This window comes from Ammospiza nelsoni, chromosome 4 (genome assembly GCF_027579445.1).
Source record: "Ammospiza nelsoni isolate bAmmNel1 chromosome 4, bAmmNel1.pri, whole genome shotgun sequence".
Lineage (NCBI taxonomy): Eukaryota > Metazoa > Chordata > Aves > Passeriformes > Passerellidae > Ammospiza > Ammospiza nelsoni.
In genome coordinates this window covers 75546533-75569488 of record NC_080636.1, presented here as the reverse complement: position 1 = coordinate 75569488, position 22956 = coordinate 75546533, and the positions used below count along the sequence as shown (strand labels likewise).

The 22956-nt window shown below is 39.9% G+C and overlaps 1 protein-coding gene across 1 annotated transcript in view; it reads right to left on the bottom strand.

Moving 5' to 3' along the window:
- Positions 1-202: 202 nt before the first annotated feature.
- GALNTL6 (polypeptide N-acetylgalactosaminyltransferase like 6) overlaps positions 203-22956 on the bottom strand; it is a 419272-nt gene continuing 396518 nt past the window's right edge. Inside the window, exons 9-12 of the mRNA XM_059470678.1 lie at positions 20108-20329; positions 12993-13109; positions 6799-6948; positions 203-1061 (exon numbers count right to left, since the gene is read on the bottom strand). Coding sequence (XP_059326661.1) covers positions 894-1061; positions 6799-6948; positions 12993-13109; positions 20108-20329 — 657 coding nt within the window. The 3' untranslated portion in view covers positions 203-893. The remainder of the gene's footprint in view (positions 1062-6798; positions 6949-12992; positions 13110-20107; positions 20330-22956) is intronic.

Sequence of the window (22956 nt, the reverse complement as noted above, 5' to 3'; positions counted from 1 at the left end):
TCCCCAGCCTATTTTCATTTTAATTTATATGTTGGTAAAGATTCTACTTTTAAAAAAGACAGATAGTCCACAAGCCTTCCATTATGCTGCAGCTGCTGCTGTTACATTTGTCACTAAAAAAAAATCTCACCTTGTGTGACAATGGGATTTGAATCACAATTGCTAAATATATCATATATAGAAATTTGATTGCTTTGCTTTATTTTTCCTGAAGGGGGAAAATGTGAGGGAAAAACCGTACAGTTCATTTCATGCTTCACTACAGTGTAATTCTAGACCCTAAGATTTTGACCATTCCTATTTTGGTAATGAATGGAATGTAAAAGGGAGGTATTTAAAATTAATTGCAGCAGTTCTGAGGGTTAAACCTGCTTAACCCAACCTTTTATTGAGAGAATGTCAACAGAGCATACATCTTGTCTAGGGAGTGCTGGGACATCATTATTCTTCTACCAGCATGTTTAATTCTAAAACCTGGGATTTCTTCAGGTTCCTGTTGGCGTCATGCACACCATAAACCCATCCCAAATCATAGCATCTGTTCCAAGCTACTCACTACAGCAGGATTTGACCTGAGAAACTAGAGTTTTGTTTTACTTTATTAACTTGGAGTACTTTTAAACAGTTTTTAAACAAAGTTTTTCCCTTGACCAGCAAGGGAATTTTCAGCCTGAAGTTCTCAGCAGCATCCGGTGAGGCTCTTGGCCAAGTTCTCCAGATACTGTATATCCACAAGGACAGCCTGCTGGCTCTTGCTGTGGCATTTTCTTAATCCTCAGAACAGATTTCCTGGATCTAGGAAATTTAATTCCTGACTCCTTTGACCCAGATGCTGGCAAAAATATAGTCTGCAGTCTGTACGTAAATACGTGTGTTCAATTTTTTTTTTCTTTCTAGGAACTGGCCTTGCTGTTAAATTTTTCTAAAACAGTCATATTAATATGTTCAAAAATCCACTGTTGAGTTTCAGATAAAGGATCACATCTGTTCATGAAAATCTTCTTCTCAGCTGGGTTGCAATCTATGCAGCTGCTGCTTACCGGATGGAACAAAGTTTTGTCCTACAGGAATGAAAAAAAATAGAATTAAGTAGCAAATGCCAAATCATTGGAAGTGTTCTAATTTTACAGAACATGGATTAAGAGAGCCCTGTTTGAAATGGTTTTTTGGTCTCTGTGCAGTAACCTTGTGTAATAACAACAGCTATTATTAGAAAGCTGTAGAGAATGGAATTTTCTTCCCTTGGGCTATTATCCTTTATGAAAATGGGGATTCAAGAAAGAGGGAGATATCATCTGGTCTTTGACTAACAACTGCATAATATAATGAAAAAATAGTATGTCTTTTAACATCTCTGCATTCCACGTATTTGCTTGAAGCCCATTTAAAGGTCTGAACCTGAAAAATTGATTTGTTTGGGGCTTTTTTAGAGAAATCTTGCTCTTGACAGGGTTGTGTTTCTTGGCAGGGGGAGCTTTAAAATCTTCAGCTTGGTGAAAACTTTAAAAATGAATTATTAACTGAAGTGGTGGACACATGGACACAGGATTGATGTTCTCATCCCATTCAATGCCCGTGGCCTTGCTAAGACCAGCCACTGAAATACGCTCTCTCTCCCAATAAGATGGAAATCCTAACACTGATTTAGCTCCATATGGAGATTTTGTGAGGGCAGGCATGGATTAAGTTGCTTAAAAAGAGCATATTTACGATGATTAGTTTTATTAATTTTACTTCACAAAACTGGAGTGAATAGTAAGTAAACTGATGTGAATCTTGGTGAAAACAGTCAGTTGAGCAGGTGGTGAGTTGGGAAGTTTCAATATACTTAGTTGATGTAGGCAAGTGTTTTTAGAAAGACAGATGTGGGAGTCATTAGATGGTTTGCAAGTTTCCAGGGACTATACTGCATCTGTTGAAATAAATTTCAGATTACTCTTGGTAAACCACATTCAGGCTTTTCCCCTCCATGCCAATGATTGCCCTGACATTATTTTAATACTAATCCAGGATGTGCCTGCTTGCCCAGTTTGTGATAGGAAAAAAATCTACTTGTCAAATTGCAATTGATTAAAAACTGACACAAGTACTCTGGGTGCTGAGCAACAATCATAGAAACTTATCTTTAAAAATACTGCACATTCAAAAAACAACAACAACAAAAAAGTACAACAACAAACAGAAACAGCAGCTATTTAAAACCACTTTGAAAAATGGTTTTTTTTTAATTTATGAAAGATTAAATTCACTGATTTGTGGTTTGTGAAAAAATGGTAAAAAACAATGCCTCTTTTTAAAATTAATATATGCAACAAAGAACCAAGTCAAAAGTACCTTGCGCTCTGGCTGAGGGGGATGGTGTTACATCTGCCTTTCACACTGTTTTACTTTCAGCACCGGCCTTTCCCCAAAACCAGTGGATGAACACACACTCCCCCACCAGACAGAAATTCAGAGGCATGCCATCGAAGCTGACAGGACCAAACCATATGAGTAGAGGCCTTTCTCTCATGTTCTACAAGGAGAGCAAGCAGGATACTTCAGCTTGCACGAAGAGGGTAACTGTACTGTGTACAAAAGACTGCTGTGTCCCTACTAGGATGAGGTGGGCCTGCAAGAACTGCCAGGCACCCCAGGGGGTGGTGCAGGCACCCATCTGCACCTTGCCAGCTCCTCCTATATAACAAGAGCTTGATGCAGTGGCACCGTCCAAAATCAGGACACAGTGACCGTGCCATGGCCAACCTGCCTGATGTGGGACCTTCAGGAAGGGGGCATATGGCTTTTCTTGCAGTATAGCTGGGCATGAGGAACAGCCAATATATTAGGAAGTCAAAGTTGGAATGCTAGAAGTTTTAATAAGATAGCTGGTACAAGAAGAAAGGAAACAGCTTCAGCACAAAAAGCTTGCTATGAAAAACACTCCAGACTTTCCAGAAAGCTGGCAGTCTTTCTTACAGAAATATCACAGGCAGGCAATTTTTGAGTGAAGCACTATTGCTGCTTTTATTTAGAGAGTCTGGTTATTAGGAAAGAAGAGTGTCTTTTAAGAATAGGGACAAAGTCACCACTCTGGAAAAACTTCTGGCTGACTTAGCAATATATAAAGGCCTATTAATTTATCATCTCAATTTCTCTTTACACCAATATTGAGAAACCACAAGCACTCTTGTGGAGACATTTCTAACAGCTGAAAACAGCAGAATATTTTTTTTCCTTCTGCGTGAAGGCAAGCCTGAAGATTATTTGCAGAAGGAGAAACTCCTCCATCGGATAATTGGTTTTGACAGTTCAGGGGGGTTGGCAATGACACACAGAGCCTTTCATTTCTTATAGGTCACTGCTGTAACTATGGCCAAAGTCAAGAGCAACTGGAAGTCATTATCAGCTGGTAGCTGTAGTAGTCTATCTGAAATCAGCTGGTAGCTCCAGTGCAGCTTCAGCAGGACTGAAGTCCATATGATAAAAGCCACTATCACTATGAAATGTCTGTCTGTCTGATGGAATAACCTACACACCTCCTGCATGGCAAGTGAACTGACTCTTACGGCTTGTCCCTGCAGCTGTCAGGAGACTGTGAGTAAACCCTGTCTTCTGGGCACAGTTCTGATGCTGTCAGTCTAGCATCTATCATAATCACTAGGCTCAGGGTAGAATTATCATATAATGAAATTGATTTTGCACAATTGTTTCTTTTTAGAGACCTCCTAAATCAGCCCTCTGTTGGATACTTCTGCTCTACAAATAGCAGTAGAGGACCTGTGGCACATAAACTGAATCACACTTTATCAGAATCAGTGTACTACCTGTCAGGCTACCAGAATGATGCTACATTGAAAACCAGAGGCATATTCCTTCACTATGAGGAACAGAAATTTGTAGGCACTGCTCATCATTGGCTCTGGCATGCTTAGGAAACAGAGTCAAAGAAATAGCTTTAGCTTGGGAAGCTATAGTCACTCTCCCAAATATCTAATAATTACAGGCTATTTGCATTTATCTATCTAATATCTTACATTGCTCCAATATGGTGCCAATATTTTTTGCCCTGGCATTACTCACATTCTTCTATTTACAACCCACAGCAATGTTTGCAGTACTGCTTGGATTTATTCTGCTCCATTGCTTCTTACAGGGTTTTCTCAAAGGTATACTTGGCTGTAGACCAGTATTTCAGATTGGTCCTAAGAAAATTGATTACTTAATATTGCAGACTTATGAGACTTTCAAATAGCTGCCCAGATGTAGTTAAGCAGTATGGGAATAAGAACAGTTTTTTGACACATGTTTATTAGTGGTAGTTTTGGCTTCATTCATCTGAAAAGAATGTGGTTTGCACGCTCTGAGACTGCACTGCAATGAGAAGCAAAGTGCATGTAATGGGAGTAGGCTGTAGATTTTTTCCAGAAGAGCACTCCTTATCCAAAGTAAAATATTAATGTATTCTACTTGCCACTAAAATATTTAAGGTGTTTTTATTCGCCAGGATCAAAAACCAGGTTGTTATGATTTCTATGCTGTAAGAATATGGAATCTGAAAATAGTGCCTGGCTTCAAATAGCATTTGCAGCACCTTGCAATCATTTCACTGCTGTAACTTTTTATCAGTGGCTCAAGATGCGAATAATCATGAGACTCATCTTTAAATGAATAAAAACCTCATATCTTCTAGTTTTATAGAAATAATATGAGAGCACGATAAGAAATGCTTCATATTAGGTTTCTAGGCTTCTTATAAGACATTGACAAGCAAGGTCATTTTTCCTAAAGCATGAGAAGAATTTTTGGCAGGATGGATACATGACCATCCATTAGGAAGCTACAGTGTCTATAAGTGGCATAGAGAACAGAAGAGAGTGGCTGACCAGCTCTCTGTTTTTTAAAAGGAAACATTTCTTTCTTAACTACATTGTTACTCTCATTTATTTAGGATGCAGATTCACTAGCATACCATTCCCTAGGTAAAAGGCTCTAGCACAGATCAGTTTTTGTTTTGTAGGGGAGAAAACACTAGAAGTTCTATTGCCAAGATGCTTTCAGAGCTGGAAAAGGATTATATCACATGTAAGGTTTTTGGAGGTGTAGCTGTACTGCCAGAAATCTCTAATATAAATCTGCCCTTTACCCGAGGAAACAGATTACAGGAAACATTAAAAAATACTTACTGCGTAGCAAACTAAAACTAAGGCTAAAGAAAACCACATATATATAGTTCTATTATTCCAATGCAGTTTCTTAACTTGAAGGTTTATGCAAATTGACCAGCTTGCTGTCAGGTTGCGATTATGGTTAAGAATGTGTCAGTACTTCCATCACAACAAAACTTTGTGGTGTTCCTTGCTGAGATGGGAATGCCTGTCTTGCACTGAGAATTTTTATATGAGCCCTGTCAGCCTCCTGGAAATTAAAAATGAAGCTGTGCAGAGAATTTAATAAAACTTACACTGTGTATTTTTTCCAAATGTCATTTTTTTTCAGTACCTGCTATATTCTGTCCTCATCAAAGGTGATGAGCCTTACAGAGTGTAGCTCCAGACTTGCATTTTGTCTTATGAACTGGCTATATTGAGCAAAAATGAAGTGCTAAGAATATGAAAGCTTTTTGATTTGCAGCTTGGGTAGGCAAAAAGATAAATTGTAAGGGTTTTGAAGCAAGAAGGGATTATTATGGCATTATAAAGTCAGATAGGCAGCAATACAACCACCACAATTTATATCCTCTAAATATCTGCCCCATACATTCTAACTTTCTTACAAGTAATACCTCAGCTTCAAAGGGATTACATTTCTGGAAAATCTTATAATGGATCTCGATTTGCAACATAAATAAGGTAAAAAGGCACAAGCTAATAAGTAGGCACTCAGAAAAAAAGCGTCAGGAGAAACCTGTTTTTAATGGTTCTGAATTAGTTTTGTAATTGAGGTTTATCTGGCAAAGACCAATTTCTGCTTCTTTGGCCCCAGCTTAAACAAGGTGAAGGGCAAGGCACAATGGTCAAAGAAAACTGGAGCACGTGTGAGAGAAATCCTCAGTGCTTCAGAGAAATCCTTATTCTGAATGAAATAGTTTTTTAATGAAATCTTTAATCAAGACAACTTGCTGATAAACTATTAAAAAACCCTAACAACAGCAACAACAACAAATCAGTAGCATTACCAGGACTTTTTACCACAACTGAAACTCTGACAGTTTCTAGCTTGACCTCCTGTTTTCAGTGATTTATAAAAATGGGCTGAAATTCAGCAGATCAAAATAGTTTCTAAGCTGCTTATCTTTAGTTTATAAACTCCTGCCTTCTTTGGGCTTACAGCAGTGCTTTTAATACTGGGTGAGTTTTTGGTTTTTTTTGGGTTTTTTTTGTTTGTTGGTTTGTTTTGGTTTTTTGAGGGAGATTTTCCTGCCACTTATAATCTTTAAAATGTAGTAAAGTACATTTAACTCATGAGCAGCATGTCTTGCTGCTGTCACATTGGATGAAAATATTTCCAACAGAGCCTCTGTTAAAATGACACAAGCATCTTGAAGCGCCAGAATGGTAAAACACCTTTCAGGGAACAGATCCAATACAGACACCCTCTGAGCTGGATCAGATCCATTTTCATTTAAATTTGACCTAAATATCTGAATGCTCAAAAGGAACATGAATATGTTTACAGAGATTACCACAAAATCAAATTGGAATAGAATGTGGTGGATTTTAAAACAGAACTGCTTAGACAGGAAGGCACAAGCCTGTGCTAAACAGAATACAGGCTCAAGACAGTCTGAACCTCCGAGAAGCCCACAGTGACTCTGACCTTCCTATAGCTCCAGTGCTGGTTTCCCTTCATCCCGTGACAGTCATACAGTGTGACAGGGCTACTGTGCGAGATGGCGTCGAAGCAGAACTTCCTGGTGTGAAGTGGCTCCCCAGGGCGGATGTCTTCTCTCCAACCAAAGGTGAAGAGCTGGGAAAACAATCAGGCAATACAATCATATATTATTAGTGAAAAACATTTGAAATAACGCACACAAGCTTAATGCAGGACGCCCTTCTTGCACACCCCAGGTGCTGGTTAAATAGGTCCTGCCTGTGTACGATTCAGTGATGCCAGCTGCCTTAATTAAAGTGCATCAGTGGCCATATAGAACACATCCCAGGAAGGCACAATCCCAATGTCAGGGAAGGAAGAAATCTCTAGTGACACAGTACTGCAGAGAGGAGAGGAGATATGCTGCATTAAAGCCTTCAGTTACCCCAGTTAAAGCAGCACCTGTATGCAGCAGGATTCCAGCTCCCTAGGACTCAGAAAGTGCTGCCAGTGATGTTCCTTTAGCCCTCATTTGGGGCTGAACAAGCTGCCCAGAGAGATTTTCCCATCACAGCCTCTCTCCTGTGTTTAATGAGCAGTTTCCTTCTGTTTATAAGGGACACTGTTACCACAGCCTCTCTCAGCTGTCTTTTTCCCCCAAACAACACATGTTAAATGATCTTCATCTTTCTGCTTTGAAACATGTGAGCTACAGGCAGCTTGTCAAAGCCCTTTTTCTCACTGCCTGAGAGGAGTCATGGAGGGTCACAGTTAATAGAGGAATCCTTCTCAATTAGACACCAGCTGTCTGAAGTGATGCTGTGACACTGCAGTCTTTCAATCATCAGATAAAGGTGACAGTTCTGACAGCATCAAATTTAAAGATGTGGAGTGCATTTTCCTTTCCATGGACCTATCCTTGCAGAAAAGAGGTTGCAGGCTGTAAATTACTACCTAGAAGCTCTGTCAAGAACTGTGAAGTTATTTTATTTTCTTTCTTTTTTTTCATTTTTTGAGTGAGTGCTATTCTTCAGCTTTCTGCATGACTTTTGATTTGCCATAGGAAAAAAAAAAAAAAAAAAAAGAAACGAACACTGAGAAAGTGAAGCTCTCTTTAAATGAGCAAACTTTGCTAGTAGAAACTGTTCAGCTGAGATGGTTCACGTGCAGCTGCACGCAGGCTCATTATCCAGAGAAGCAGCTCCCCAGACTGAATTCAGACTGTCTCCAACAGCTCATCTCAGCTTCCTTTTGGTCCTTATCTAGCACCCTGCTCCTCCAGTGTGGAGATTCACTGATAGGACCAGTGAATCTACTGAAGCTTAATAAATACTAAGCTGAAGCTTAATAAATATCATGTGGGTCTGATCCTGAACAATTCTGTAGTGGTTCCCAGGTTTTAACCTTTTCATTGCTATAATGATCTTCTTTCCATAGTCTTCCTAAAAGAAACACCTCTTAAAAATATTGCCTCTTCAATGCTGCACCATCCTCTGAATACCATATTTGAAAGATCTTACTGTCTCTCTTGCCTTATAGACCCTAAATACAAGCATATATCAGGATATTTACCTTTTTTTTTTCTGTCTTACTGTAAGCCCTTGTTTGCTCTGTTAGCTGCTGTTACTCCCTATTTATATCTGCATTATAGGTGTTCTAGAGAGTGTTTTCTTAATCTGTCTGTGTGTCCTGCTTCTTTCTTCCATCTCCCAGAGTGCCTTTTACATTTATCTGCAGTAAAATGCAGTGGACAGCTTTACCCTTGTTTTCAAAGCAATTTCTGCTTTTCAAAAGGTTCAATCTTATCCCACTTTTCTTCATGTTTCTTTGAAGCATCATCATGGACTCCCTACAATAACATCATTTCACAAACAAAGATAGAAGTAAGATTTGGTACAGAGAAAAAATGACGCTGCTGTTTCTTCAGGAAAAGAGAAGCCTAAGATAATTTTCCTTTAACGAAAAGCCAACAAAAGCCATTTTCTTTATCTTATCCTTTACCTTTCTACAGACACATAATAAACCTAGAGTTCAAAGTGATGAATAACAAATACCTAGAGGAATGGTGTGGAACAGTGCTTCTGTGATATTCTCACTCTCATTAGTACTACTGCAGAGAGAGATTCTATTTCAGGACCAGCCTCATCTTTCCCAGTGGGTGGCTCACCAAATTTCTCATTCTGTGCATGAGCTGTGAGCTGAGGGACCAATTCTTGCTGCTCTCTGGACCTTGGCCTGAGGACTAGTACCCCACTGAACGCATCAGTACACCTGAAAGAGCTCAAGCCAGCCTTTAAATCAAATCATACTGACCCAAACTATTACTTTGCTCTTTTCCACTCCTCTGTGGTTTCTGAAGACTGCCAGGGCTGTCTCCTTTTTGCAAGTCAAGACACGGCAACAGCAGAGGGCTTTTATTCCCTCCCACTGAAAATGAAGATCTGTGGAATACTAGATATCAATGCTTAGACTAGCTTAGATTCCTTTTCCTCCTTCTTTATCCTCCCATTTAAAAAAAATGTTTTATTTTTAAATCAACAAGTATGTCTTCTCCCTGGTGATATTATAAACCCAACCTTTTTAGGCACAGGAACTCAGTTTTAGGACTAAGAGAGAAAAGAGAAAAAAAAATCAGAAAAAAGGTTATACTTCTCTATACACCCAAGTGGTATTAAGATCTTGCAATTACAGACACAACATGAAGGTGTACAATCTTTCCAATCTCATAATTCTAAGCTTTCCTCTTTTAAACAGCAATTTCCCTCCAGTTAAAACTGAATCTGGCCAATATAAATATTATCTCCCCGCTGCATAATGTCCAACAATGCTACATGTTATTAGCTGGAGCCTTGAGTATATAATGTTCTGCCTTGCCAGCCCTTGTCACTTTGGATTTCATTGCTCCTTTGTTAGGAACAAACTGTGTCAGATTTTACAAGATGTGGCTGAGCCTTTTTGTACCCTTTTTGTACTTCATTCATTTCTGACTGCTTGTTGATTTGAAACAAGCTGCACAAAATTCCCAGACACATCATTAACAGCAGCCTGGTTCTTCACCTGCAACACATGGGGCTGCTGTTCACAGTTCCCTGCTGGACCCAGAAATCCTCTGTCCTGGCTCAGTGGATGCTCATTCTCCTCTTTTGCCTTCTCTCATACCAGAGTCTGTGAAACAAAGCTCCATCATCTGTGTTTGCAATCAAGCAACCCCTCAGCCCTCATGCTTTGCCTTTTCATGTAGCCGAGTCCTGTCATGCAGTAACTGGGAAATACAGCTTTCCAGCTTCATTTACAATTGGCACAGGGCCTGAAGAATGATTGCCTGATAGAGCCATTGGCCTGGGACTGTCTCGAGGACAAAGACCCTTTTGATGCCATTAATGCTTTCCAGCCTGGCAACGTCGCTCAATTACTCGCTGTCTGGCTGGGGTCCGTCAGCTGGCGCTGTGCTCTGACTGTGCCATTACACTTGAGGGGACAACGTGTACCCCCCATCCAAAGATGAAATGCCACGTTTCAGAGCTGGGCTCTGGCTTGAACTATTCCTCCAAGTAGAGAAGAAAGAGCTGGGCATTGCTGAGCCATGTTAGAGATGGTGCCCATCCACCCATTCCTTGGCAAGGCTGGGGAAATTGATGAGAGACAGTGATACTTGTCATTTTCCTTCGCTGCTGGTTATCAGTCCAGCAGAGCCTCAGTTTCTCCTGAAGACAAAAGCTATCTTTGGGAAGACAGAGATGGATGAATGCAGTGCCATGGCATATCCTCCCATCCTTTTACTTCCCCTCTGGTTCTCAATTTTGGGATAGTTTGCCAAAATCACAGCGACACATCCTCACTTCTCACCAGTCTCCTGTTTACCAGACAGCCTGCAAGCACCCCACAAACCTTTTGACTGCTGCTTGCCCAGGGGCTTGCCCAGGCCTAAGGTGCAAGGTCATCTTTCTCTCCCGGAACCTGCTAAAGGGCTGTGCCATGGTGTTTGAGACTGTCAGGTTTTGATTCCTGCCCTGGTAACGTGACATGAATCAAGTGCCACAAAGGATCATCTCTGTCTGGCACCAATGCCTGTTGCACTGGTCACATTAAGCTACTATGGCTTGCCACTGAACCCTGCAAATTTATACCAGAAGTTACAAGTCCACCTCAGCGTCAATCCATGCTATTCGAGATATGATCATAAAATACTTGATACTTTCATTAATACTGCCAGTTTCTACTGGTGTATGCAGAACTCATCGAGGCTACGAATTCCGCGAGATCTAAAGAAGGAAGAGGAGCGCTGTGAGGCTGGCCCGGGGCTTGATGCCCCACAGACGAGTGTGACAGCAGCGCAGGGCTGGCCCTGAGGGGTGCCGGCCCTGAGGGGTGCCGGCCCTGAGGGGTGCCGGCCCTGAGGGGTGCCGGCCCTGAGGGGTGCTGGCCCTGAGGGGTGCCGGCCCTGAGGGGTGCCGGCCCTGAGGGGTGCTGGCCCTGAGGGGTGCCGGCCCTGAGGGCGGCCGGCCCTGAGGGGCCGTGGGGCGGGCGGGCGGTGCCGCGGCGGGCCCGTTCCGCTGGGCCGCGCTGCCCCCTGCCGCCCGCCCGCCGCACCGCCGCAGGGATGAGCCGCGGCCGGTTTTCCGAGCTCGGCGGCAGTGCCAGAGTACGCGCGGTTCCCCGCCAGCCCGGCGGAGACGATCTGCGCTGTCCCTGGGGCACACGTCGAGCACCGAAGTGCTTGAGGCTTCCCAGCCCTGGTTCTGGGATCTAAGGAGCTGGCTGCTTGAACTCCCTTTGTACTAGCTTCACCTGCAGATTCTAAGGAAGTCACTTTGTGTCCTTAGCACAGAAGCAAGACCTTTAGATCCAGTCTGATCCCAAAGGCTGCAGGAGCCTGGAGTACGCTGAAACATGGATTCCTCCCTAACATCTTCCTCCCTTCGTGTCGTTTCTCTTTTGTTCCAGCCTTTCAAAGGATATTTAAAATCTCCCTTTTCTCTGCTTACATTTTTTTAAAAATTTTCTCCCCTTTTCATCCAACTTTTTTTTTTCCTTTCTCATATCTGGCAGCCTCAGCATTCCCTCTCCCTTCTTGAGGGGGGCTTGGAGCTGTGCAGATTTTAAATCCAGAGAACATTGTGATGCATTTAGTCTGGACCATACAACTTCCTTCAATTAACTCCCTGTACTACTGTATGTCTTTCAGAAACAAAACAATTATATTTATCTAGTTTTGGCACCCTATCCCCAAGCAGTATCTTTGGTAGCTATCTGAAGAAGTCATCTTTCAACAACTTCCTTTTTTGGGCCATGTAGTCACTTAACTAAATTGAGATAATCCTTCAGCTTCTTGGTTTAATGCACTTGCAGCTCTCCTTCTGCATTTCTCAGTATCCTCAGATCATGCTTTTTTGACCTCAGCACTTCAAATACCCCTCAGAACTTCTCTCTCCTGAGCTTTTAAGTTTTTACAGTGTCGTGTGACTGCCAAGTCAATTTTTCTCCTCAGCACTACAAATCTTTTACTAATCTTGGACCTTTTCCTGTGAAAGACTTGCTCACTAAATTTGCTAATAAGTCACACTTTTCATCTGGATTCTCCTTGCTCATTGGCAAGACCCATGGCCTGTAAGTCATGATCCCTTTCCTATGGCACTTACAATCGGTAAAAAGTAGAGCTCTTTTCCTCCATACTCCTGAGAACTAATAGTTTTCTACCTAACCAACCTAAATAAAAGCTTTTTTTGAGTCTTTATAATTCCTTGTCTTTTGAAATGCTTTTTTTTGCTTGCTTTTACCCATTTATCTCACTTATGCCTCATATTTGTTTAAAATAGAACTGCTTATTGAGATAAAAGCATAAAAACAGACAATGACTGGAGCTGTAAAAGGCCTGGTAAAATAGTTAAAATAGTTTCAGGTAGCTCAACCAGAATCAACATGTTTTCATGACAGGGTGGTAGACAATGGGGCCTCAAAAAGCTCTCTGGGCATAGCAATTCCTTTTGGAAATGAAGATGGCCCAGGTGGCTGTTGGAATTTCTGAAGTTATGTTAAGGAGTACTTTGCAAAAGCCATGAAGATCAGGAATAATTCAAAAATTATTTCTACACTCTGTTTTACCTTCAGAAAAAGAGAAGCCCTCAGGAAATGTTTAAAAACTGGGAAAGAGAAGCAACAATGTTGCCTTGATTTCCTCTTTCCACCATTAAAACAAATACCTGCTCATGCGACCATGTTCGCTCTGAGCCGTCCTTCACACAGATGTCCAGCCTCAGCTCAGTCCCTGTGGCTCCGTGTTTGCTGTCCACACACAGGTTGGCTGCCACGTTTCGAATCTGCAAATCCAAGCAGCAACATTTCACATTAAACTGGGCTGCAGAACAGAGCTTTCAGCATCAGGGGTCAGGGGTTTAGCTCTGAAGAACTTGAGACTGACCATCAGTTAGTAAAACTGGTAAGAATTACTTTTTACAGGGTAGAGAGCTGTGTCCTGGAATGAACTACTCTTTATAGGAGCAGCTTCAGAAGAAGCAGAGTTTGAAATATTCTGCTTAACAAATGAAAGGTAGGTCTTAAGAAAAATACCTTCATGCAAAAAAACTAAAGAGAAAAAGAAGTTCAAAGCTTGTCTAACTGCTTCTTCCATCCTATGAGAGCAAGAGAGATCAACAGTATTAGAAGGAACTGATTTCTGTCTGAGTCTCCCCCAGGCATGGGAGCAGTCAGCACGCATTAGAAATTCAGGCCTGGCCTGCTCCAATCCATGCTCTTACTTTGACACAATAACACCATTGTAGATAAGGTCACACATTACTCCCTGAAGTGCATAAAATTAAAAAGTACTTAACAAGTCTGCACTGAAACCTAGGCTTTTAAAAAGTACTTAACAAATCTGTACTGAAACCTATGCTTACCCATGGAGGTTCCTCCTGCATGCCTGCTGCAAACATTGCAGTGCAACTTGTTCTTAAAAGGAAAATCTTGTTCTTGAGGCTGAAGCAACTGAGTAATAATTAATTTGTGACTATCAATCATACCAGTTATGTACTACTGCTGACATGTAAATTTTCTCTGAAACATTGGGTTGAAAAGTAGATTTGCCCACTGCCACCAAAAAGAGCAAAATCCTAACTTTGTGTTGCAAATCCATGCACATTTCTCCTAGAGTTCCTTAGCTGGGCTAGTTAAAAATCCTTTAGACACCTCCATAATGAAAAGAATTACTTACCCTCTAAATGAGATAAACAGAAACTGAGTAACCAAAGTGCATGGAAACACTCACAAATTCTAAACATATAATATATAGAAAGCAGGTGCATAGTTTGACATTCTGGGTGCTACTTTGATCCTTTTTTAAAAGAAAGCTAGATGCTTTCTAGAATGGAGATACAACTGAATAGTCACTTGTGCTTTTTCATGAAAAATACTTTAGAAGTCACTGCTGTTGCCATAATATGCCTAACAAACATACACATTGCCACTGCATACCTCACACAAATCCCAAGGATGCAAAACTTCACAGCATTCCACAAAACATTGCGAGGAAGGGAAATCCTTGTGCATGCAAGACACGTGCCAGAGCTACTCCGCTCTTTTTCTGAGTCTGCAGGAGTGGGATCCAGTCTATTAACCATGCTCAAGAAAGATTTACACAGATGGGAACACCACAGGTAGTGAGAAAATGTAAAAACTGTAAAATGTAAAAACTCTCAGGAAAGGTTTCAGGAGGTGCATTTGTTTAGCTTAGAAAATTGCAGACTGGGCAAAAGATGGGGGAGCATCAGTTTGAACAACTGACTCCAGGAACCTTTCATCCTTCACCAGGGCTTAGAGAAACATTTTAAAAAAAATTTGGACCAGCCCAGTCCTAGGATATTTTTTGTTTTTTCAATACAATAAAAGTTGCTAAAGATGAGGTAAAACACTAGCTGTTCATACACGCAACCAGATACAGAAATCCAGCACTGGGCAGACCCATAGAAAAAAAATGAAAGGTGATTAGCTCTCAACAACCTTCATTTTAATATTATCCAGCAAAAGAGGCAGGAAAGAATAATGAGGGGAATAGAATTTAATGTCCTATTTTTAAAGTTTCATGTGAAATAACTTCTCAGAGTATAATTTTTTTTGGAGAATGTTCAATCATGTCTCAATGCACTTAAATTTCCATTGTATAGATAAAGATTTCTGGTCTAATAGAAAATTAAATGATCCATCAGTTCAGTTCTTACAGCATGCAAGTTAATTAAAATGGAACTGCTAACAATTGCCATTAATAATTGGGTATATTTATGTGACTCAGAATTTTAAAATGACAGTGAATACACTCCACATCCAATTAACGCTTAGTGCATTAAAAGGCTTTCATAATTTTGTCTCGATGGCATCGCTCCATCCCAGTCTCTCTCATTTGGACTGTGTAGTAAATGTGTTCAGTCCATTTCTGGAAAAGGCTTGAGCTGAAGCTACATTTAGTTCCTTCACTGCTGGAATCTCTCTCACATTCTTTATTTCCTCTCCTCTTCCCTCTGCTCCTGGAAGGTTTGCTTGAGTTAGTTTTTCCTGTGTTTTTTGCAGCTTACATGTTAGCTCGTCCTTTTTTTGTTTCATCCTTTCAGCTGCAGAGGGGTCATGGTTTGTTTTTTGTTTTCTTTTTGTAATAAGGCATTTCAGTCAAGTCTGTGCTTTTGTTCTCTGGCATTTCTGTGTGGCCTTGGCAGTTGCTAGAAATAACTGAGCCATCATGCCAGACCCAGAGCCACGGGGAACATTCTGCCAAGCATCAGCACCACACAGCCTGCAAATCCCCTAAGATGCTTTCATGGACAAAGGAAGGAAAGCAGAAGCACAGGGTTTTTTTCTTCTCATTTATACACCAATATGCTTTTGAACTGCTTTGTCTCCAGTCACACAGCACAATGGATTTAGAATTTTTAAGGTTATGAGATACAACTAGAAAACAAATAGCTAGTGATCCTAACATGTTCCCAACATTTCTATTTGTGAAATTGTAAGACCAGAGATGAACAGGAGACAGATTTTATCAGCCATGAAGGTAAGGCATTGAGTTGCTACATACAAAACTTTTTTGCTCAGCCTTAAATGCCATCATTTGTACACACAGATAAGCATACAGGAAAACCATGTTTCCAAGGACTTCGATGTATGCACTGACAAGGATGGTAAGTGGTGATATTAAGGCTATTTCAGAATTAAACAAATTCTTATAAAAGCACAGGACACTATGTCTAAGTCATCATACATAGTTAGTTGTTGAAATGCCACCCTAACTCCCTATGGGCACTGTAGTCCTTGCAGAGACCAGATGAGATGTAGAAGCATAGAGAATACAGCCTCCTAGAGACCAGTTATACTGACCAATATTCTTTGGTAATCTAAAACTCTACAACTTTTCCCAGGCAAATGAGTTCCTGCAAGACTTGCTGTTGAGGTAGTAGCTGATGTCCTGGCTCCTGCAGCCTTGCCCCACCTGCCCTGGAGCCAGGCTGTCACCCAGGTGTCACCCACTTCACCCTCCATGGAACCTGGGAGTGGTGAGCCAGAGTGGGAGAGCCAAACTCCCAGAGGTTCTAAGAGCTGCCCTGCATGCTCACCATGACATGAAATTCTCTGTACCAAAAGCAGAAAGAGGGAAAGTGTAGCAATCTAAAGACAATTGTATGTTCAATATCGTCATCTGTGAACAATGACTGTGGAGATGGTGTTAGACAATGCTTATGGGTACAGCAACAACAGAAGCACCTTCTACTATCAGTTTATGTAATCCTCTCCCCTACATCTGATTTAATGCCTTAAATATGAAAATGGATTTAACCCTTAGAAGACATTAGCAGTATTCATTTATGTTACTTTTCTTTTGTTTGAGCAGCACTTAGAGCCAGTTTTAGTGCACTGCTTACATACTCAGATAACCCTAGGGCCACCAATGTCTATGGATCAAACATATAAAAATGAGCCACTTCTTCTGTCAACCAATACACAGTAATTTTAGAACTATTTATCCTTTGTGTGAGCCATGAAAAAGAAAAAGTCAAAGGTAAAGAAGTCAAGCACTGCCAAAAACCTCACTGAAGAAACACGAGACTCTTACTCAGCGTGGCATTGATCCTGATAAAAGAATTTGAATGGTCCAGCTGTGCAGCACTCGGTCTGTGCAGGGTGGGGTTATATTGCTTTTGTTCAACAGATGTGTGACACTTGCTGGGCTCAGACTGACTCATTAAGGGTATAAGGATGACCCATTTTGAAAGAAGGAAAATAACTGAAAGAGAAGTTAGTGAGCTCTTAGGCTTTCTTCTTTTTTCAAATGTGCCATTTGACTTTATGTGTGACATTTTCATGTCAGTGCTGTAAAAATCCATGAGTTGGGGGCACAGAAAGGAGTACTCTCAGGTTCTGCAGCTTAGCACTGCTGCATTGACTGAGACACTTCCTCATTAAATTATTGAAGTTCATGTAACAGCAAGTGAAACCAAGATTAAATAATTCCCTTTTGACTGAGTAAAGCAACATTTTTTTACACCACCTTGACTATAGAACTCATGAAATCCAAAATAAATTACAATGTCTGATATTATACGATTGATTTAATGCAAAATGTGTTTTCAAAGATACTGGAAGCTGTGATATCTGCACAATATATTCATTCATGCTGGATCACAGCTTGTAAATTCATGAGCACTTCCTAAGAAAACATCTTGTGGCAAATTCACACCTATTGTTTTAGGTAGCAGGACTTCAAATTCATACTACAAATATATTATTCCATCTTAGAAAAAGCATGGGATGTGTATTACTGTTTTCAACTCATACCAGACTTTCTAGTATATGCAAAAGAGTAGGAACAAAACCTAATTGAAAACTTTCCTCTTTTCCACAGTGGAAAAGAGTACAGTTACACCACTCAAACACAGAACTGCCAGTCTCACTAACATTAATCTATCTGGATTTGCTGTTACATTGCTCTACTGCACATATTTCAGATGTTACAAGGCAGAACAGATTATCAAGGGTATGTAGACCCTGTCAGCTACAAGGACAAAGGCACAAACACACATAAGAGATAGGGCCATGACAAATGTAGAAAAAAACCTCCTTTTTGTTTTCAAAATGTCCCTATTTTCTATCATAAACAGATTTTTTCAAGAAATGTAAGTCAGATTTTAAATAAATGTGTTTGCAAAAAAAGAGGAGCTGAGCAGAGGCTGTTTATGGGACGTCTGCTTTCACAGCACGTGCTTTTACTAGCTAGATATCAAAATACTAGAGCCAAATTTGTCTGTGTTTACTCCTTCTCAGACTGGCATAGGCAAGCAGATATAAAGTACTTCCAAATGGAAGCAGAGAGGGTACTAAATGACAGTCAGTGTTGCAACAGACTTTTGGTGTGTATAGTCAGCAAGGTTTCAAGAGCTGAGTGATTCAGTATGCAATGCAGTAACATTACAGTCTGCTTCCCTCTTTCAGCTTCTCACAGCCATTGACCTTCAAGGTTTTTCAAGGTCCTTGCAAGTGCCAACAAATTAATTAAAAATTCACAGGAATGTGATAATCTCAGGAAAAACCAGAGAAGGAGGGCTGAAAGTTCTCTTCCTGTTATTTGAAAGAAAGTATGTTTTCAACAAAAAAGAAAATCTTTGGTCTTCATGTCCTTCCTAAGAACTTAGCAAATGCTTTTAAGGCACAGATTTCACACCATTGGTATGATTTTGATTTACTGTTAAAATACTTGGGTTTATGCAGAGATTCTATTAATATTGCTGTGAAAAGAGTGAATATCTGAATCACAAGCTCCTCCTCTAGACCCTCTTGATTAAGGATTGTCCAGCTGGCCAGAGAAATTACACATCTCCTAATCCCAGTTCTCCAAGGACACCCATGTATAAACGTGAAAGATGGTGAAGGAAGATCACAGCAGGAGTCACAGCAATCTGATCCAGCCTGACTTCTACTGATAAATTCCTTACCTCTCACTACACATTCATCTCACAGAGTGGGCAGCAGCATCAAAAAGAAGAAACTTTAACAACAAAGGAATTCATTACTGCCAAGAAGTAGCAAACAGTATGACACATATAAATTGGAGTTTTTTTGAACATCTGTAACTGGTCGCTTATAAAGAAGAATTAAGGATTGCTAGTACCAGAGAAATATATTTTAGAAATCTCACTATGAGGTAATTTGCCTTTCTAAATATAAATTCTGGAGAATAGTAGAGGTTCCTATGTTTAGAAGTCTATGGTCCAGTCTTGACCACTAGGAATATGCAGACTTGTGCCTGATCTTACCAAATGTTTTGGTCAAAGTTTCAACTTCAGCCTCTGGTTTCAAATATGAAAGTTAATTTTCTGACAGCCTCAAGAATATACACAAAAAATCAGAAAAGGCTGGAACTCAGAGTACAGATATTCCTATAGTTTTTAAAAAGTAGCACAATACACTGGAAGAGTGAAACCTTCTTTATATATCTTAATAAACTGAGAGAAAAGAGCTTTCTGCACATGACCTATCCATGGTGTGAAGCTGCTGTAGTTTTGGGGGCAAAAGCCACAGCAATTTTTCAGTGCAACCAAGGAAGTAATTTCCCCTCACGGCTCTCCTTGTGTTTTCATTTCTTCTGCACAAAACAAACTGTCAAAGCAAGGTTTACTACAGCTCTGCTCTTTACAAAGGTCTGAATGCAGAGCATCTTTGATCACAGCTGGCTGTTTGCTCAGCCCTTTCTCTGCAGTGATGCTTTTGTGGTCTCTCCCTCCTCTCGTCCATCAATGGAGAAATTGTATTTGTCTGCTACTGGGACTCAGTGATGACAGTACCTACAGAATTCATAGAAAAGCTGAGCAGGATCAGTCATTTTAAAAGGAAAGTATCCAGGTTTTGCTTTTCACGTGTGAGCAAACCTAAGTGCATCTGCACACAACTGTCCTTGTAAGGACAGCAGGAGTTACACCAGTAGATATGCAAAAAACCCCAAGCAGTGACTTCAGATCTCCTTTCTACTAAGGTGATTCTCTGAATCTCAAATCTTCTGCAACATGCAGCAATGAGTGCTACATATGTTTTTACTCATTCTTGTCCTCATTGTGCATACATCATATGCCCTCTACACACAAAGTTGAAATGAGTTACAAAAGCAAGAGTGATAGTTCTAAGACATGACAGTTTCTCATTTTAACAGATAGTTCAGGGACTGTTTCAACCTCTCTGAACTTCCTTAATAACACTACTTAACATCAGGTTTACTCTCATTTAATAATTTTAATTTCCCTCAATCTAAAATGTTAGATTCATTTAAATTCAATCTATTCCTCACCTCCCCCCAGGCAGCAGGTGGAGGCTCCACAGGAGGGTAATATTTGGGGACATCCCAAGCCACTGCAGCCATGAACCACTTGAAGTCTTTACACTTGAGGTGCTTGCGCAGCTCCTTCTGGGCAGAGATGTCACCAGTGGAGAGATGTCTGTACTCGGGCCGTCGCTGGTAAATGTACTCTGCAAACTCATCCATCCACGTCTCGGCCACTCGCTTCAGGTTCTGCGGGGCACAGAAAAGAGGAAACATTAATTTCCTCGTGTTTTGAGTGAATGATATTCATAACAGGGAAAATTTAAAACTAAACAAAACAAGAAATCAGCATTCCACACAACTTTTAAGCTTAGTTGGTCTCATTTCTCAGTCTTAAAACCTGGAAGAGTTCCAGTAACCGTATGCTATCTTTATTGTAGTGTTGAGCAAACACTACAGAGTACTACGTACCTTGCTTTCCTGCTGGCTCTGTGAGAGACAGCCTTCTGTCTGTTGAACATCTTATTTTCCTTCACATTCTTTATGCACATTCTTCATATGGGTTTTTGATTAATGATGGATGTTGAACAAAAATTTTCTTTCTGCTGCTTACATTGGCCCCTGTTTTTTCAGACCTGCTAATGTGGAAGAATGGTTCAAATTCTTCTTTCTGATGTATTTCACTTTGCATTTGAAAGGCATCTGAATTTCAATCTGTCACGATACTGCTTAGTCACCAAGCAATTCCTACATAAATTTTAGGTTGAGGTCTTACAAGTGAATGTTTGGGGGCAAGCAGCCCTGAAGAGGAATTGATCTGAAGAAAAAGACCTCCTGGAATAGGAGCCACAACAACCTGTGGCTTTCTGCACTCATTCATCCTATAAATACATCTAAGACTATTTAGGTTCCATGAAACCCAATTCTGGCTGTGTTCCACAAAGCTCATTTTTGTTGGCATTTTATAGGAAACAGAGTTACCTATTTTGCTGCATAAGAATTTATTCAAATTATAATTAATTAAATTAGCTGCCTCAAATTATAAAATAAAACAAATACCATTGCAAAGAAAAGTTCTGGGTAGACTGAAAAGATATATTTTGTTGTTATTTACCACCAAGAAGGGGGCATTTTTTTTTTCTGTATTTTTGTTTGATTTTAAAATTCCTCCTGTAACTCAATCTCCACAAATTTATATGCAGATGTTGTAGTGGAGTATGGGCTTGGTCTATTGTGTATTGCCACAGCTACCCAATAACCTTTTATCCCACCAACAAAGCAACATCTCTCTGGACGACTTTGAGGCTCTAGGGTGTTCGTAATGCTTTGATTGTGAAAACAAGATAATCAAGTTTTATAATATTCTTTTTATAGAACACTACCTACAAAATGCTGAGATTCACTCTGTAATAAGCTGGAGGACAATATATATCTGATTACCATCAACATAAGGTAATATTTCTTTTCAGAACATTCTCTGCATCTAAGTAAGCTGGATTCATACTCTGACTTGCCTTCAAGATTCACTGGAAAATTCTTTTCCTGAATTTTATTAATCTATGTAAACTAAATGTCTCTGAACTAATAAGGCTTATCAGAATACAAAGACAGCAAGACACAGAACAAAGGAAGTACTTTTAGCTGGCACTGCAAGATAAGTTTCTGTGTACTTTCTCTTTGTGTAGCAAGTATGTTAAACTGCAGGGATAAAGCAAGTAACATTAAAGCAGTGTAAGAATTCACAACACTCATATTCTTATTCAAAAATGGCTTGTGCCCCACATAAGTTTGACTTGTGCTGTAATTTCATGAAGACTTAAATAACTTTACAAGAAATTAGAATTCAAGAACAGGAACTGGGTAGGACAATGAAAACCAGAAAAAAATCAAGAACATCATCTAAATGACAATCTCACTTTTCTAGTAGAAAACCTGTAACAAAGAATTTTTCTGACACATAAAAATATTATGTGATGAGATTTTGTACATGAGGCAAAAAAAATTATTAGGAACATTAAACAAAAAGACAAAATAATGAAAATACATGTGATTTCTAGCATAACTTTCACTGCAATGCTGCATACCTCATTTGCTACAAATGCAAATGCAGTTTAGGACTGTTCTATAAAATTGTTTTTTGCAATCACTTCATCTGATAGGATTTAAAAACCATACTATAAAAAGAGCCATACAGTGAATGTACAGTAAAAAATAAAAAGTTCTCTTGGGAAAGAAAAGAATCAAGGTAAGTCTTGCACCACCTATACTAAAAGTAGTCTCTGATGGACTTTCTTCTTTAGTTACTTGGCTGCACTAAAAGAACTGCATTCTGCTTTAGATGATTGTTACCGATAAAACAGGAGTCCAACAAAAATCTTGATATTATACCTGGTCACTAACTCAAAATTTTAATTCACTGGTCAAAAACTTTTTGTTTTCCAATACCACCTTTATATCTGTTTGGGTTTCGTGTGTGTTTTTGTGTAAACCCAGTATTAAGAAAAACTCAGTATTAAGAAAAAGAGTCAGTTCTTCCCACGATTCCCCAAGTATCAGGTAGGACACTTTGGATAAATCTACTTAAAACTTTGCTTCCCTGTTCTTCCAAGACCATTCTTTCCATCATATGCTAAAAATTGCCTGTAACTAGCATATTATCCTTACTATGTTTATACATTGATTTCATAAGCCAAACCCTTCTGAGGCAGCTCTTTCAATAGGTTTGTTTTTAAAAATACAGACTCTTGATTTGCTAGCTCTAAATCTCCAGACTACTTATTGAACATGACCAAACAGCACACTGTGTTCTAGAGTAGTAAGAAGCTGTTTCTGGGGCAAGCACTCAGCATCTAAACAAAATAATTTTAAAGAGGTTT